The sequence below is a fragment of the Pseudopodoces humilis genome, chromosome 5, assembly GCF_049639895.1.
Source record: "Pseudopodoces humilis isolate 2021_Gansu_Grassland_sample_001 chromosome 5, ASM4963989v1, whole genome shotgun sequence".
In the NCBI taxonomy this organism is placed as follows: domain Eukaryota; kingdom Metazoa; phylum Chordata; class Aves; order Passeriformes; family Paridae; genus Pseudopodoces; species Pseudopodoces humilis.
In genome coordinates this window covers 24,107,987-24,126,453 of record NC_142204.1, presented here as the reverse complement: position 1 = coordinate 24,126,453, position 18,467 = coordinate 24,107,987, and the positions used below count along the sequence as shown (strand labels likewise).

The window sequence follows — 18,467 nt, the reverse complement described above, 5'->3', positions numbered from 1 at the left end:
AAAAATGGGATGCTCCAAAGTGAAGGAAGATCACAATAGCTATTTAGGATGCTCAATTTTCCTTTCATTGCCAGAATCTAGGAAGAGAAATGTAGAAGGGACAACGGAGGAGAAAATACACATTCTTAGCTGGTAAGTTTGCCACCTAACATCAGGGGATGCAGCCAGCAGAGCAAGAGAATCTGCCCCATCTTCTCAACCCTCTCATGGCAAAAACTGCACAAACCTGTTCTGTGGAGAGAAGAGATATATGGACCAGTCTTCCCGTAATTCACACCAGTCTGGCTTATAGACTTCCATCATCTTCCGGATGCGAAAGCACAGGCTCTGTAGGGATGCAGCAGAAGCAATTGCCACTGGTCACCTTCCCACTTGCCTGAGAGAGACATTCTTCCTTTCACATCTGACTCAAACACACCACTACCTGCTTTTCTTTAATTCCTCAACTGAGAAAATCAACTCAAAGGCAACAAGTCATGGAAAAGAAGGTAGAAGCTTCTTTGCCAGGGCTCATTTACTTCTTGGCATCTGGTTTCCTCCCCAAATCATGAAAAATAAAACCACTGGTGTCCCTTCTAGAGTAGGACACTGTCCCATGATGCCTTCTTAGAGGTGTTGGAGGGACTGTGTTACATGAGGGCAATATTTCCTCCCTACCTCAGCTAAATGAGAAGACAGGACAAGAAGGCTTTCTGTTGGCACTTGGGCTGAGAATTTCATACAGACATTTATATCTGTTCAAATTTCTACTGACCCTCACTCCACTTTTTCCACCCTTTGATCTGCTCACAGATCTGCTGTCCTCCAGGCTGATACCACAAAACCCACTTGCCTTGCCTGTGGTGCCTGTGCTTCCTGCTCTGGTCTGCTGATGTTCCTCATGCAAAACTCTCACTGTTGCACAGCTGGACCTCTCCTATCTTGTAGAAATCACTGGCTGCACTGCTCTGAAATAACAGCCCCTGAATGACCACATGTACATCTCACATCTGCCTTCCTCCCACCATACACCTGCCTTGCAGGCAGCCTGACAATGTGGTGTGAGCTTTTCTGTGCCTAGAAGGTCCTATCTGCATTCAGTGCTGTCCTCCAGCTTTCCTAAAGCACCTTTGCAAGCCTTCCCATCCACATGCAAGAAGACTGAAATTTGAGGATAGATTTGAGGTTTCCCAGAGCACTGTGATGTAATTCCAGGCTCCTCCACCAAGTACTCACATAATCTATTTCATCATCATCCTCTCCCCGTTCTTTGTGGTTGTTCATCTTTGGGAAGATCTCCTTGACAATGCTGGGCATTTTGCCATTGCAGTCCTGATGCTCACTGGCCCCAGGCGGTGCTCCCAGCCTGTGGGTCACTCTGTGGCCAGAAGGGAGCGAGGCCAACTCCAGCAGGTCACAGGAGCCTTTGTTATCCAGAGAGAGTGTCCGGCGGTGATGAAACACCCTTCCTGTCCGATCCGGCTCCCCATCTGCTGCCTTGTGCGTTTCCCCAGACAGGAGGGACTCATGCTCAGCTGAGGGAGGTTTGTGTTTCAGGCTGTGTCCCCGGGCCAGGCTGTTCCAGCTGGAGCGACGGCTTCCCCAGGCTCCACTGCGGCTCCAGGCGCCGTAGTGGGAACTGCGGGAGCTGGACTGTAAGAGAGTGGGATGGGGACTCAGTGGCTCAGGGCACAAGGAGGGTGCTTGTGATCCTCTCTCAGATCACAGACTTCTCCCTGAGCCCCTGTGCCAGAAGGCTGCCATTTATCAGACACTGAGCAAGTTGCATGGTGGGAATTCAGCAGCAATCTCGGTAAATCTGACAATGAATTGATAATGAGTTAGCAATGGTGTTGACTGCGATTACTTTATAGCACCATCTGTGTGCAAAGCACTTTCAGGGAAGGTAAGTAATAAAGCCAAAGGCCAGGTGCCTGATACTGTTACTTACACCAGCACAGAGCAACAGTAAAGCTCTCAAAAAATCTGATGGGCAGCTTTTTACATTGTGCTGGGGTTAAGGAAAACACAAGGCACAGGGTGATGGATCATCTGACACGCCATCTTTGAGTCCAGTCTTAGTAAAAGGGAGAAATGAGAGAAACAGGCTTGTTACAGTCTACTCTAACCACATCAGCAAGGTATCATGTAGTATGTGGCTGCTAGCTCTCCCTGTTTGGAAATAACAGGGGCATTTAAGCACGGAGGCACTCCCCAGAGCTGTGTATGACAGTGGGTAGAAAGCCCAGAAGCTGATGCTACAAGGTGGACTGACCTGAGATGAACTGACTAGAAAACCTGCAGTGCTTGGGGAAGTGCTATGGGGTAGCAGAATCTGCTATGGGAGCTCAAAGACAAAATTTCCACTGTTACAAAAGCTGATACAATCCCATCCATAATGGAACTTGGTGCTTCTGGCATCACCTCAACTCAAGGCATCATTTTGTGTCCTTTACTCTAAGAAAACAAGGAAAAGGCAAGGGGGAAAAACATGTTCCACTGTAAGAGTGAGACTATCTTCTTGATGTTCTCCCCCTCCCAAACCCAAAGGAATATAGATAGCTAACTTGGAAACAGACTTCAAAAATCTGGAAATTCAGAAAAATAATGTGAACTGATCTGGATTCTAAAGACAGGCAATGCTGTTGTGCTAGAAGCCTACAGCAGCAGTGCAATCCTTCCCAGAAATGCCCAGATGATGGCAGAAAGCCAACAAACTGCTTGGCCTTCAGAAGAAGGGTATGACACAGGTTTATACTCCCTCACTCACCAAGGACCGCTGGTCATAAGTCATTCTCCCCAGGGATATCACACTGCTCTTCCGGGAGCCAACAGCAACACGGATCTGGTCAAGTTGCAGTGAGTTGCGTGAAGAGTTGGTGACTCCCCCAGAAACCACTGGTGGGTTGGAAGAGGGCAAGGATGGGTCCAGGTGCCCATTAGGTGTCACAGGAATTGCACAGAGTTTGGGATCTAAGTGGAAAAAATGAAGAAAGAAGAATGAAGAAAGGAAAAAGGGGGGGTTCCTCATGACCCAGTGACTGCTTTGATGCCTAAGCTGTCTAGCAAGTTAGCAGCAGCTGCAGATTGTTAGCCCTTTACCATCAATCAACATCAATTTATCTGATTTAGGGCGTGGTGACAAAAGCAGTGCAAGCTGGGAAGGCTTTAAAGTCATTTCTTCAGCCTCCAAAACTGACCACATCTCTCCTTGGGGACAGACAGATGAGCAGAGTGGTGATCAAGCAGCCTCAGACTGACAGGCAGAGCATGAAGGAGAACAGGGGGACAAGAGCATGCTTCTGGCAGGCCAAGAGCAGACACCAGCATCTTCAGGTCTCAACAAATTCCACCAGCTGTCAGATTGGCTACTTAAAGCAGTTAGGCTGAAACACTGTGCAAGAGACTGAGATGTAGAGACTGCCGCAGCCATACATGTACTGAGATCACCTTAAAATTCCTGCAATCATACTGCATACAAAAACTGCAACCCAGTCTATCCTACTACACTGCCCTTCTTCAAACGACTGATCCTTGACCTTTAAGATCCAGGACACTTTTGAGGGAAATCTTAAGTTCTGTAGATGACCAAGAGCATTTTTTAAGATGCATGGAGAGGACAGGGTACTGAATTTTAACGCCTGAAAGGACTGGACCAATCACTTTTGTTTGGCTTATTCATTAATCAAGGTCACCTATCTGTGTCTGCATGACAGACAGCCATGAGTCCACTAACACCTCTGTAACCTCTTCCTCCTCTGTCATCTCAGGGGTTTGACTGCCTGCATTCAGCATAAGCTCTGATATGGTGCAGCCATGTAACTCAAGATAGGACTGCCTTGAAAAGAGCTAAATTACGGGAAAAAATTGTGAGCCAAAAACTGGAGCCACTGTTCCCTGCTGCAGGAGCTGCATTTATGCTCAGAAATGTGCCCGTGGTGCTTGTCTGAGTTGTGCTGTGAGTACACTTGTGCCTGTCCTTGTTCCTTGCTGATCCTGATCTTATCTTGCCGACTGGACTTCTTGGCTTGACCTCAGACCTTCCTCGCCGCTGTGGGCTTGCCTGGTAATTACTGAACCTTTAGCAGACCCTTACTAGTGTCAGTGGGCCTGCTCTCATCACCTTGTGCAAGAGTGTGCAGTGTGGCCCCTGCCCTCCTGCCTGGCTCTCTGTCCCCTTCAACTCGTGGCTCACCATCCATTGCAGAGCAAGTGACTCTTGCTGCTCCCTGCCACCAAGTCCTGTTTGAAGTATAATACATCTTGTAGAAAGACTTTCAGTCTTTGAGGGATAGAGACCTTACCAGGCGGCTTGTACTCAGGTTGTTCCCACTGTTAATTATCTCTCCTTAAAAATATACAGCTTTTTTTCAGCCTGAATTTGTCTAGCTTGAGCTTCCAACCTTTAAAATCTCATTATGCTTTTTTCTGCTCAATTAAAGAGCTATCTACCACCACAATTCCCTCCTTATGGTCTACAGAGAGAGTGATGAAGTAACTTTCCTGATTTCTCTAAGCTTCATTAGTCTCTCACTATGAGGCAAAGCTTCCAGGTTTGCCTGAGTCCTTTTTACTGTCTTGGTATCCCCTCTCCAAATGTGGGTTTCAGATTTGGATACAGTGTTCCTGAAATGGTGACCCTGAAGATAACCAGAGACAGCCTCACTTCTCACTTCCAGTTGCTGTTCTGGAGGTCATTCAAGAACTTTCACTTAGCTACCACATTCCTCAGGATGCCAACATGTCTCTGTTTTTTCCACAAATAACACCACAAACTGGCATAAAGTTCAAAATAAGAATTGGCAAGTTCTCAGAAGTGGGAGTAAATTTTCTGCAGAATCTGCATTTAGATTTCTCACCAAACAGCAGTAGGACACAAGCAAATAATACTGTTTGAGCTATTGTACCTGAGCCTTCCTGGACCTCTTGGAATTGATCAAACTCTTCCATGTTTGAAGAACTCTGATCTTCATCTGAGTATGACCGGTTGGCATCACCCTGGAACACACAAATATAGAAGTGGAAACTCAAACAGTAAAGATCATTTGTTTTTGCCTTTCATTTCTGGAACAACTGCAAAACTGTCCTTGGCAGTCAGGCATCCAGTGTGATCCCTGGAAAGATTTGGGATGGCTGAGAGACTGCACTGCTGCTTTTGGATGGGTAAAGGGCTCACCCTAAAGTAGGTTTTTTGTGTTACACAGAGCAGAAATTGTGAATCCCTTCCAGAGAGCCTCTTTCCTTGCAAGGATTAACACTGGGATTTTTTCTTTTGTTTAATTGAATCCTACCCTAACAAGGGTCATTTCATGAGTGAAATTAAAGAGGTGTGATACTTTGTAAGTCCTCCAGCCCACTATCCTCAAAGTGTCACAAAGCATCTCTTTTTAGCACCTCTATTCCTCCTCCTGATGAAGCCTTGGTGGCAGCTCACCTCAGCCTGGAATCCCTCCACAAGAATGGCCACCAGAAGATTAAAGAGTACATAATTGCCAAATGTCATGAGAGCCACAAAGTAAAGGGAAGCCCACGGTGAGGTGGAGGCCATGCCATTATAGAGTACAACATTCCAGTCCTCCTGTGTTAGGATCTGCAAGAGAGGACAAGAAAGTCAAAAAACATGAAGGAAGCACATGAAGGGTATTCCCAGAAAAGCACAGTCAAAGAATACACATCAGGAGCAGACCAGGCCTCTGAACTCCCCCATAACCACACACCCACTGCCACTGTCCAGCTGTGGCACTGCACCAAAAACTTTAGCTGAGCAAGAAGAAACAAGAACAACCATTAGGATAGCCATGTGCTGAGGTGAGAGTGTTAAACTTGGGAGTTGCCACAACAGGACTGACATTTTCACAATCGTCTCCTAGGAAGGAAGGTCCCCTGTTTGAAATACACACCAGTCGTTTGGTTCCAATATGCAATTGTTCTTCCTCCACAAACTTCTGTGCTCTCAGGAGTCAGTGCAGTGCTCCTCAGTGAGGAAAAAGCACCTGATCCTCTTCACTTTGCCCTGACCCACCCATGGAGAGCAAAGTGGGCTCACCTGAAAGACGGTGACAATGGCCCACAGCAGGGAGTCAAAATTCTTCCGGTCAGGAACTGTATCTCCTGTGTCTGTCCTGAGGCTGAACTTGCAACCAAAGATGTGCATTCCCAGGATGCTTTGGAACAAGATGATGTCAAATATAAATATCTCTGGTACCACAATGAACTCATCAGAGTAATTCTCTTCTCCTGAAAATCTAATGCAACATCACAGCAACAAGGGGTGCAACAATGCGTCAGACCACTGGGAGCTATCTGTGAAGAAGGAACTACATATTGCAGCCCTGTAGGTCACCACAAAATTGGTTTTCTATCTGTGCTGACTCAGAGATCATATATTCCCTCCAACCTGTCAGTCAGACCTGTTCGCTCTGTTGTCCTTTTTGCTCTCAAATGTTTTCATCTTGCTATCAGGGCATCCCTGGCATGCACAGACAAACTTTCTTGGTTGCTTCCTGCTGCTCTTCTGCCAGAACCAGCCTCCAGACTGAACTGTTCCTGTAGCTAGTGCTGGTTAGCTGGAGACTTCACCTATCCTGCAATGGGACATTATGCTCAATGTCTGTATTTGCTTGTATTATTTTACTGCCCCATCCAAGCCAAAAACCTCAGCTGCTGAAGCCAATTTAAGGCAGGAGGAAGTTCAGCCCTTATGAAAACATAAATGTTTGTCAGTGCTGCCTTGCCCTAGAGCAATGGGCAAGATGAGTTATGCAGTCACGCTCTGAAGCTGCTGTCCCCATGAGCCACACAGTGCCACTCCAGAACACTGTAAGCTGACTGCCTGCTCACCTGAATATGAAGATGAAGAGCATGAGGAGCATGCAGAAGGTGGCTACGTTGTCCATAGTCTTCATCAGCACCACAAGCTGGCGGCGCAGCGCTGGCATGAAACGCACCAGCTTCAGCACCCGGAGGAGTCGGAATGTCCTCAACACAGAGAGGCCCCCGTCTGCCTGGCCAATGATCTCCCAGATGCTGTGGTCCAGAGAGGCACAGGGAGTATGAGGGACAAATCAAAGCACAAGTGAACAAACCAAAGAAAACAAGGAATAACAACGCTAAGTCTTCACCTTGGCATTTCCAGTACAAAAAAGGGGTGAGAAAGAAAATCTGTCTGAGCAAGACAGAAGTATGAACTACAGGCTTATCCTTGTATGTTGAAAGCTGCATTTATGCCTTAAGAACATGAACATGGCAGTACATGTTGCAGGACTGAAAGAAGGCTTCAACATTAAATTCCAGCAAGACAAGTTCTTCTATCACACTTTAAACCTTTGTAACATCTTCAATTTGTGCATTGTCAAAATATTTCAGCTAATATTTGTTGTGAACTTAACAAGGCAGTTACAATTGCCTCAACTCTACAGAGGAGAGAACTGAGGAATAGAAATGCTATGTGGCTTGCATAGCACCAACACCAAGTAATGGGAAAAGATGTCTTGGTCTCCCAATCCCTGACCTTGTGTATCAGCCCAGCTCCTCTCAGGTACTCTTTTCTATGTGTATTTCAGCTGATCCCCAAGGCCCTTGTCACCTGATGATGACGATGATACTGTCAAAGATGTTGTAGGGGTTGCGAAGGTAGTCAAAGAGACCAAAAGCAGCAAGTTTCAGGATCATCTCCAGGGCAAACATGCTTGTAAAGACAACATTGCTGATCTCCAAGATGTTGGTCAATTCCTCTGGCTAGAGAGAATGCAAATTCAGAGAGTCAGAACTGAAAGAGCCCTGAAATTTTGGGAAAAAAGGTGTTACCCTTCCCAGGGAACAGGGGAACAGGGTTTGTAGGGAGTTGCAAATTTCCGTGGGTGAGACTGTAGTGGATCTGGATAGCAACACTTGCACTCCAATTCCTTTGCAGATTTGCTACCTTCATCATAGATTATATCCCTAACAACTATTTTTTTCTGCAGGTGATCAGGAGCCTCACAGCCATTCACACAGCCAAGGCTGACCAAGCATCTCCTACATCCCACCCCATATCCCGTTCCCCTGACTAAAGGCTGCTGTATTTTGTGCAAAGAACTGGAGTATTTCTTGAAGGAGACCAAAATTGGCTGATTTGCAGTCAATCTGTTCCTTCAAGAATTTCTTCCTCTGAGGTTTCCACAGGTAGCTGGCACTTCTTTTTTTTTTCCTGGCACTTCTTTTTTTTCCTGAAATTTTGAAAACATTTAAATGACAGGAAGACAGTTCCCCATCTTCCTCTGAACATCACTTCATTAAACTGCCCCTTTTCCCTCTATTTTTTCACTTCCTCATTTTTCTCTCCCCCTTCCCCCACCAAACCCTTGGTATGCATTGGTTTCCTGGTCTTGCTCCGTCAGTGTTATGCCTCTATCCTCAGAGTGGTATCAATAATTACCCAAGAAAATATCAAACTAGACAAGACAACAGCAAGGAGGACCATAATGCTAAAACCTGCCTGTAAGGGACAGGGAGAGAAGGACAGGATGAAGGATACAGAAAAATGGACAGCAAGAGGAGAAAAGCAAGTGCACAAGGTGAAAAATCCAAGAATGACAGAGGTGACTGTTGAAAAATAAAGAGTGTGCATCTTCCTTTGCATTGGTCTGAGCTATGCCTGGCCACCAAGCCACTCTTTTAAGCATCACACAAAATGGATGGGAGCAAGAAAACTGGAAATGCCTGTTGTAGAGAGCACAAGAGGAGAGACGTTCCTGGCACTGTGGAAATGAAGAAGTGAATCCCTGCAGGTCAGAGCAAATATTTTTAGCATTCAATCAATATTAGTGCCCACGAAGAAGGGAAGTCATGGTCTCTCCCCATGGTCTGCAAAATTGCTGTTTTGTTGAAGGGTGTCCTTTGCATGGGTCATGCCTGTTACTTGTACAGCTGGTGGAAAGGGAAGTGAGGGAGGAATGCAGTTCTGGTTCGGTCTCTCTGCCTGGAGCTGGGGTCTGCTTTAACCCCTGCTCTGAGGCCCACAGTGGCCAAGATCCTTCCAAGTGAACAAATGAACTGGAAACTTCTCACATCATTGGCTTCCCATGCCCTTTGTTAATTTCTTGCACTCCTCATTGTAGCTTTTTATTAAAATAGTCCAGGTCTTTAAAATGAAAAAAGAGGAGATGGATCAATTTCCATCCATAGTTACATATGAATAACAAAACCACTCTGAAAATGATGGAGAAAGGAGGGGAGATAAGAGGAGAGAGAGAAGGAATGAGCAAGTGCATGTGGGGAGGAAGAAATGAAGATCACTTCACCGAGACGCAGCAGTAACAACACTTGCTGAGAACAGGAGGTCTATATGTTAAACTGAGATGCCAATTTCAGTCTGAATCAAATCATTATGTCAGTGAAAATAAGCAAAGCAAAAACAGCAACAGGTTATGATGGTGGATTATCCTCCTCTCTGCTCTCCATACATTCTCTCGTGCTCTTGTAGGGAACAACTGATGTTTGAAAAACCATGCTTGCATCTTGCTTGTGGAAAAGGTCACCTGTTCCTCTGTCTTTCCTTCCCTCCTTGACATCTGTTTCTCTAGTCAATCTTCACCTGTTAATCTGTTTCTAATGGACCATCATCATAATCAGTCCCAGCTAAGTATCCTTCCTAGAGAGAGAGAGACAGGAAAGACTGGGCAGAGAAAGAAAGACAGAAAGAAGAGATGGGCAGAGATAAAAGCAGAAAAAGAGAAATTAAAAAAAAAAAAACAAAGCTGGAAAGAAATTAAACACACTAACACCCACAAAGAAGTAGAGAATGAAAGAGTTGTTTTAAATAGTGTAGTAAAGAAGTAAATGCTGGGAAAGAAAGACTAACACAAAATAAATTAACTCAGGGGAAAAGGAGGTGATAGAGAGGAGCCAGATGGAGAGGCACTAAGGCAGATATGGCATTGCAGCAGTTTCTGGAGATATAGCTAATTTGACAGAGTGCAAAGAGCCATCAGCTGGGGGCCAAGGCTGCAGGGTGGGGTTCACCAGGGGTTGTGTTCTGTGTGGCAATGTCCTTGCTCCTAGGACGGTGTGGCTGTCAGTGACAATGGATGAGGAGGGTGTCTGACACATGGCTGGTGCAGGGGACTCTTCTCTGGCCAGGGAAATGTGAACCTGATGAAGAGGACAAGCAAACAGGGGCAAAATGGTTCTCCGCTTTTCTTCCTACCAACACACAGACTCTTTAACACAGTGGCTGTGTCCCCTTGCAATTGTGAGGTCTCCCAGGCTCCCACAGACAGCATTCAGGCATTCATCATCTAAACCCTTCCTCCTCCCAGGTTTACCTAGAAACTGTAAATTGAAGCATCCCCAAGGAAAGAACTGAACTCAAGGCTACTTTAGTCCAAGAAAAATAAAGGAACACCAGAAATCTTCCCACAAGCAGTCTGTTCACATTGCCAAGACAGGACAGACTGCTTTACCCATCACACTAGAAGTGAAACTTGAACATAATTATGGGAGCTGAGTATTGGGGTAAGGAGTGTGGCTTGAAAGGGCAGAGATCCCAGGGGGCAAGGCATGCCCAGAGCCACTGTTTTAACCAGAATGGTTAATTTATCCTGTGTATGGATCTCTTTCCAAAATTCATTAAACTATCTAATTCATATCTTTGTGGAGTAAAATCCTTCATCTCTAACAATGTAGATCAAATACTGAGAGTAAAATATATGATTCAGATTTACTTCAGAACTCCTGTCCCATGATCAGAAACTAGAACTGGGGCAATAGAGGGCAGCAGCTCAGCTTTTTTCTCCTCAATTTCTTACTAACTTTGGAGCTCTTTTGCCAGATTTGACTGAAAATATAATTAGTCCATTATCTAGCAGCAAACAGAAACTCTTGCATCATAGGAAAGGCTAAGAAGATACAGATCACCATGAAGCCCCTGCAGGAAAAGTCTGTTCTAACCAGGAGTAAATTTGCAACTGTTTAGAAACTGAAGAGTAATTCATGTGACCTATGCAGACCAGCCCTACCAAACTTACACACCACGGCCTTTGCGATGAGAATATGAAAAAGAAATATTCCATAAAGAGATCTCTCCAGCCAGTCTATTTTCACTCAGAGTTTTAAAGTCAGTTGGCAATAATTAGAAGAGCCATAGAAATCAGCCATGGAACATACCAACGCTTACATAAATTTCATCACCACCCCACAACCAATGCAGGATTACAAGATTGTTATACTCTGGTTCTACAAGGCTGAAGTAGCGTGGTTTCATCTACCACTCCAGGGAGACTGTTCCCTCCTCACTAAATGTCAGTATGATGAGCTGGCTTGGACATTTGCTGAATGTTTCTGGCAAGGAGCAAATAACAAAAAGAGAAGCAATAACTGTAAAATATGAACTTGTGAATGCAATAAATGCTGGTACAAAGTGAAATCACACAGGCTAAAGGATATGAAGGTACTGATCCACAGGATGGGTCTAGTTAGGAAACAGGGGATCATCATCTAATCCACACAGAGAGACCTCATAAAGTACTGATCTGATGTACAAAGGAAAACTGTAAGTAGATACTGGAGAAGATAAACTAAGTCACTCAGCAGTTTCTAAAGTGGCTGCTAATAGCAGAGAGGCTTGAGTCCAACAGGCCATTCAAGAAATACATTATGAAAAAGGCAGTCTGGGACATTCAGCTGGGACAAGCTTTTCATCGTCATGCTGAATACGAGAGAAAAGTCAGCAGCACCAGACCCACCATGAATATTAAGAAAAAAATAAGCCTCTTAAAAGGATTCTTCTGGACAGCCACAAGAATCTAATATTTTCTACACTGGATTTTAAAAATAGACATTTCCAAATAGAGGCAGATCTGAAGAACTGCAAAAACTATTTCAAGCAGGACAAAGCTTGAAATGATGGGGTTTGGCTTATGCAATATCTCAGCAATATCTGAAGGCCTAATACTGAGAATATTACATGGTATATTGCACACTAGTGGAGTTGAATAAACGTAGCTCTTTACAAATTATATCTTGTTATAAGATCATGAATTAAAAATGACTCATAGAAGTGCAGTTTCTCCTAAAATGAGTTGATTTCCCTCACAAGAAATATATATGCAGATGGAAACTGCCTTGGCCACACAATCAGGACAGGATGAAGGACTGGATGAATATGCTAAATTAAGCCAGATTTCAAGGTGATTTGAATATGAGTAAAGTTATTTGAATTGTTGAGGTTAGTCTCCTGGAAGAAAAACACAGTGAATATTAAACCCCTGAATTATAACAAACAGTTTAAATTCCCATCTTTCTGCCTGTTGGTCAAGACCAGGCAAAGCTCACGCTTGTGCTCTGTCCCTTGGGTTCCTGTGTTTATAAGCCTGCAACTTGTGCCACAGCCCTTAACCTGATGGTTTTGGGTGCTTGGCCATCTTTCTGGTGAATAGCCCATGAAAAAGTGGAGTGGCAAGGTGCTGGCACACGTGCCATGAGCTGCCCAGCCAGGTATGTCCCTAGAGAGTGGCTGGATTTGTGATGTCCCATGTACCAGAAAATAAAGCTCAAGAGGTCTCTACAGGCATTAGCCCTGGGTCAGAAGACATCCCTATGATGAAGTAGCTAAAGCAAGAGAAGCTTCTTCAGTCACAAGGTGGTGTCACCCTGCAAATCACAGATCCTGGTGGGTGGAGGGGCTTTGCTGGATTTCATTCTGTGAAAAGAGAACGGTCTTCTCTGAGAAAAGACAACAGGAAAAAGAAAAAGGAAGGAGAAAAAAGTAGGCAAGGAAGCACCAGCCTAAGATGTACTGTTGGCACAATTTGAGAAAAACTGAAGGAGAGCAAAGGGAGGTGCAAATGTCTCTGTTCTTCTGAGTTAACTGCTGACTGAAAAGAACCCAAAATTCATGGTATGGTCTGAATATGTTTTAGTCTTCTTGTACCAGGAAAACAGAATTCAATACACATTTTGAATAAACAAGGCTGCACCACATTTTTCAGTTATGATCAGTTTGGCTGACAGCTCTTCTGGTAGAAACAGCATGCAGGGTCATAAGCTTTGCCCAGCTACTTATGGATAAAAACTGACAGTACAGTTTTAAGGACTATCATTAAGGACCTGCTTCTAGAAACTCCAAGGCTGCAGAGGCAGATCCCACTCTGCTGCGGGCTGTACAAACACAGCAGAGGCATCCTAGAAGGGCTTAAATCTTCACATACAATAGCCAGAACATGAGAGTGAATTCTCTACCTCCAGCTCAAGTATTCTTCTGTCAAACTATTATTCACACTGTGTCCATTAAACCAGGATGAACAACGGCTCTCCCTGCTTGGTGATCACATCTCTAAAATATCAGTGGGCAGTTTCCAAATTGTCCTGGGCTCCAGCCCTTAGTCATCTCTCTGATATGTGATAAATACTTTGCTCTTTTTTATCTATTTCCATGAGTCAACCCCTCCAGCATCTTCTTCATTCTCCTCTCTACTGAGCTCCTGCCAGTATTTTTCTGGTACTGAAGCATCCAGTGCAGTTTTGAATTCTGGGATCAAATTAAGGTGTCACAGCCTTGTATCAGAAACTAGCTGGGCTTTGAAAATTGGTTTAAAGCTTGATATGTGGGTGGGATGCAGACATCTGAGGCTTCAAATACTGGCTCAGACACTGTGTTGCCTCAAACAGGGAATTTAAGATACTCTGGGTCTCACGGTATCTTCATCCTGATACAGCACAGGACAAATCTGAGTGCCTTGCATGAACTGGGCTCACTGCTTTTCTCTTTGCTGCTTGAGACTGTGCTCAGGACAAGACTTCACCTTGACTTCAGAGCTTCAATACAGTCAGCATCTCAGTAGCACAGCAATCTCTTATTTTGTGATCTGGGCAGACACATGGAGCGAATCTTGGTCTCATTCAGACTGGCGGCATAGATCTGAGACGTGGACGTACAGCATGGACTATTGAATGCAAAGTGCAGCAGAGCTACCAACCAGCAATGCAGATTGGTCACAGGTGTGCTTAGCCCCCTCTGACATTGGCACTGCACATCACAGTGTAGACATAGTCTCTGTCTCCCAGCTATAAAATAAGGGCACACAATTTCTCTACATCTCACAAGTCTGTCCTTAGGATAAAGTGTACGGCTGACTCAGAGCTGCCTGCAAACTACTGGGCTGAAAGTCAAGCCTGTGCCCACACTTGCTTGTTTGTGTCTGACCTACCTATCACTTCTTACTCTCAGGGCAAAGGAAAGGCTCAAGCAGCCTGAGCCCCCAAAATGACTGGAGATTGGAGGTAGTGCCTTTCCTAGCCCTCTGGTATGGATTGAATGTGCTCAGACATCTCTTAATTAAGTTGGGAAGGCTAGCAAGCTGATGGATTTGAATTGAGATGCTGGTGAAGTGCCTGTGACATCCCCAGAGGGCACATTAAATTAACCAAATAGACTAAGGATTCAGTAAGCTAATGAAGAGAGAAATGAGTGCAAGAGATGAGGAAGATGGAACAGACGAGGATGACAGAGAGAGAAGCAGACAGGAAGCGGAGACAGGGCAAAAAAGAAAAACAGTGGGATGAATGACCAGGGAGGAGGAAAAGAGGGGCATTGAAAAGAGGTGAGAGGAAAATACATGGAGAGAGAGAAAGAAAGCGATTAAGTACATGTCTAAGGAAGTAAGAGACCCTGCAAGATCCTGAGGCTTTCTCCAAAGTCATGCTGGGACCATCTGTGCTGCAGTCTGAGGTCCAAATTGCTCAGTCTCTGCCTCCACCAAGTTGCATCAGCTGCTTAGCAAGGCCATAACCCCCAGTAGGACTCAGCAGCCCATGCTGCCCACCTCGTGCCCTAAGGTGCTTTACCTGTTCATGGTGCTCAATGCCCATGCTGATGGTGTTCACTAGGATTGCAATCATGATCCCCCGGTTGAAATACTTGCTGTCCACAATAACTCGAAGCTTGACCCTCACTTCTCGCCACATGTCACTGCAGAGCTTCAGCCGGCCTCCTTCTTCCACCTCCTCCTCCTTCTCCAGCGCCGAGGCACCCTGGTCCTCTTGGCTGCCCTCTCCCTCCCCTTCACTGGCTCCTCCATCCTCCTGGTCTGAGCCAGCACTATCCAGGACTGAGAGCCTTCTGGATGCTTCATGTTCTGCCCTATGGCATCGTGGGCAGTTGGTGGGATCAGAGGTTGCTGTCACAGCGATGGGCTGGACTAAGCCCTGAGGAGGGCAGCCAAGAGAGTTGTGCTGCTGGCAAAGCCCTGGAAAGAGAAATGGTGCTGCTTAAAGAAGGAGGATATGAAAAAAGACATTCAATGTGGACACCTGTTTGGCTTCTGGGTATTTAGACAGAGTAACTGGTCTTTTTAGCTGTGAGGATGATTAGACACTGACACATCATCTCAAGGGCAGCGATAGAAGCCGTTGCCATTGGGGGCTCCATGCTGACAGGCTGTGTCTCCAAAACACATGGTACTGTTCAGCTTGCCTGTGATCAGGCTGAACAGAGTTCACATCCATCAGAGAAAGAACTGCTTTGTCTCATGCAGAAATCATAGCCTGAGACTCACTAGCTTGTGTTAAGTGGAGCCTGAGGGGAAAAATGGTCATGAGAGCTGGTTTTGGCCTGAATTGCTACAAGCAGGGTCTGAGAACCCCAGGCTGAACTGGACTCTCTAAATTAGAGAAACTACATCAGCAAAGCATCTCAAGAAGCCAGAAGAGGTAACACAGGAATGCTTCCTCCTGACAGCATGCACTATGAATCAGAAGAGATCCCCTGGCTTCAGTGAGAAATCTAAATTTGTGTTCCTTGATCCTCCATTTTGGCCTGGAAGATCAAATGGACACTGGGGGAAATGAAGCAATTAATTCATTAACACAGTGCATGAAGCCTGCAGAAACACTTCTCCCAGCAAGTAAAGAAAATGAAAGTTTGAGTATGCAAAACACGTTGAAGGAAAATCTGCCTTTTTGCTTGTTAATGGGAGCATAACTTAGGAAAGGCATCAGCAGGCAGTTAATACTAACTCTATAAAACCATTTTTACAGTGACTTTTCCAGCCAGGAACCCAATTTAAATGATATCTTATGTCTAATTTTACGCAACAGCATGTGCTGCAGTCAAGAGAAATTGTCTCCGTTGTCCTTGCATATCAACCAGACTCCTTAGGTTCAGGCAACACCTTATGCAATTCAACTCTCTTTGTCTTGCTCTTGAGGTCTGGAAACAACTCGCTTTGGGACTAGAGCTCTGGGGGTCCTGCTGTGCCACCAGGTCCAATCCTTTGCCCTACTTTGTTATGTCCCCTAATTCTTCTCTCTCCCAAACTGCTATCAACACCCGGCTATACCAGAGACATGGAGACCTTTACAAGCCTCAGTGTCTTTATCTCTTTATGGTGTCTGGATTTCAGATCTGGATTATCCACGTTTCCTGTAGGCCAGCCCTGTTTCATTCCCATTCTTGCTGGTCACCCCCACCTTGCTGGTCTGGTATGTTGGCCATGCTTGCTCAGTGCCTTGCTCAGTGGTCAATGTTAATTCTAGTTCTGTGCTTTATAGGCACAGGTCCCTTGGAAAGCTGGCACATGGAGACGCTCCCAGTTACTCTCACATTTCTGCCACTGGTATTTCCAGCTTTTCCCATGCAATCCTTACTGTAGTGCCTCTGGCTTTTCCTGTTCCCGCTGGGTTTGGCCTTGCCGGGCTCCTGCACGTGGCCGTGGCGCCAGCTCTGCACGCTGTTGTACAGCCCCAGGGTGCGGCGCTTGGCCTTGCGCAGGATGTGGCAGACGTACTGGAAGATCTCCTCGTAGCAGTCTCCCGGCTCCATGTAGCTGGCGACGGTGCTGGAGGAGAGGTAGCGGGCCCTCTGCTCCTGCATCAGCTGGTGCTCCCGCTGCTTGGTCTCCGAGAACTGCGTGGCGATGACCACCAGGCACAGGTTGATCATGAAGAAGGAGCCCACCTAGCAGCAAAGCAGAGGAAGGGACCAACATCAGCATGAAAAGAAACATGTGGGAGTGGGAAGAGGAGAGAGAAGGCAGACAGAGGGGTGAGAATCAGTCTGCATATGGAGAAGAAGTTTCAGAGCAAGCCAGGAGTGCATGAGCTTGGTTTTGAGAACTGTCTCAACATAATTTCCACGCAGAATTTAAAGCTACGCACTGAAATTCTGGAAACAGGTCCAACTTGTGGCAGGTTTTGGGACCCTTAGAAAATCACTTATAAGTTACATACAAAGGGTTTGATGAAAACCAACCTTTTTTTCCCCTTCTTTGTGTTAAACAGAAGATAAGAGACAGAGAACCAGTTTGGTTGATTTATCCTCTGCTTATTAATTTACCACTGGAAAAATCATGCACTGCCATTTATAGACTTCACCTCTTGGAAGAAATGTCAGTATTCTCATTTTAATGACATACCAGTATACTTGGGGCATATAATTGATTTCTATCATTTGCACCTTAATTCTCCATATAGGGAGATGGGAGTTTCCTGAAATGAGTGAGCTTATGAAGTCAAAAAGGGTTTTACAAAGTCAAACAACTTTTAGAAGGACACATAGTAGTCTGGTAAAGCCATGCTTCCTTGCTTATTTTCTATTCTTCTGATACAAGACATCGTATTAGCTCTTTCTTAACTTGTCCTCTGGCCTACATAGGCTTCTCATTTCAAACACTAAAACTGTAAAAAACACACTCCAAATTTCTTAGAAAGAGCAAACAAAATGCCCAAGTTCTCCTTGTTCTACATACAGAAGCCCAAATGCTTACCAGGCTTAATTTAAAACTTGCACATTCCCTTTAAACCTCAGTTTTCCTATTTGTAAAATGGAGCAAGAATTTCTTTGTGCTGAGAGTTCTGGAGGCAAAATAAACTCACTCTGTGTTACATATCATGAAATTAGAGATTAATTTCCACTAGGAGATCTAGCCATAGATAGATAGATAGATAGAAGATAAATCCCGAGCTTCAATATGATGAGAATTTCATACATAAAAGGGCTGGTAACTTCATTCAAAATAATTTTCAAAAGCTATGGCACCTTGATTGGTGCCTACTCCCTGCAGGGCTATATCAATGGGGCATTGATAAAATGCAGAGCCTGAACTCTGAACAAGGACTATACATCTGCAGTGCTCTGAAACAGACTCTGGGGCAGCCCCTGGGAGGAGATGAAGCACCAGCTCAAGATTTCTGCTGTCCCTGGACCTGTGAGCATCCCTGCAAAGGGGCATCCTGGCAGCAGTTTCTCCTGTATGAACCCACACAGGACCCAGTCTCACCTCACTGTCTCTCCTTTGCAAGCAAACAGCTCTGACGGAGAGGATTCAGTCCTGCCCTTGTCTTCACATGTCTCCTCTCCTGTAAAGCCTTTCCAGCAAAGGGGACAGAGCAGGCAAAGGTGGTGATAGCCTGACCCCAGTGCTTGTGAATGGAAAAAGGGTTTAATTCAGCAAAAAATAGAGCTTGCTTTACCTATCCAAGCAGTTTTCCCTCAGTCCAAAGCCCTTACTGCC

At 45.3% G+C, this 18,467-nt stretch overlaps 1 protein-coding gene across 6 annotated transcripts in view; it reads right to left on the bottom strand.

The window, feature by feature from the left end:
• CACNA1I (calcium voltage-gated channel subunit alpha1 I) overlaps positions 1-18,467 on the bottom strand; it is an 84,723-nt gene that overhangs the window by 24,262 nt on the left and 41,994 nt on the right. For all 6 annotated transcript variants that reach the window (XM_088054935.1, XM_005527739.3, XM_088054931.1 and 3 more), the window contains exons 7-16: positions 16,603-16,912; positions 14,803-15,203; positions 7,565-7,716; positions 6,820-7,005; positions 6,026-6,143; positions 5,414-5,569; positions 4,887-4,977; positions 2,750-2,952; positions 1,216-1,632; positions 227-327 (exon numbers count right to left, since the gene is read on the bottom strand). In XM_088054935.1, the coding sequence (XP_087911061.1) occupies positions 227-327; positions 1,216-1,632; positions 2,750-2,952; positions 4,887-4,977; positions 5,414-5,569; positions 6,026-6,143; positions 6,820-7,005; positions 7,565-7,716; positions 14,803-15,203; positions 16,603-16,912 (2,135 nt within the window). The remainder of the gene's footprint in view (positions 1-226; positions 328-1,215; positions 1,633-2,749; positions 2,953-4,886; positions 4,978-5,413; positions 5,570-6,025; positions 6,144-6,819; positions 7,006-7,564; positions 7,717-14,802; positions 15,204-16,602; positions 16,913-18,467) is intronic.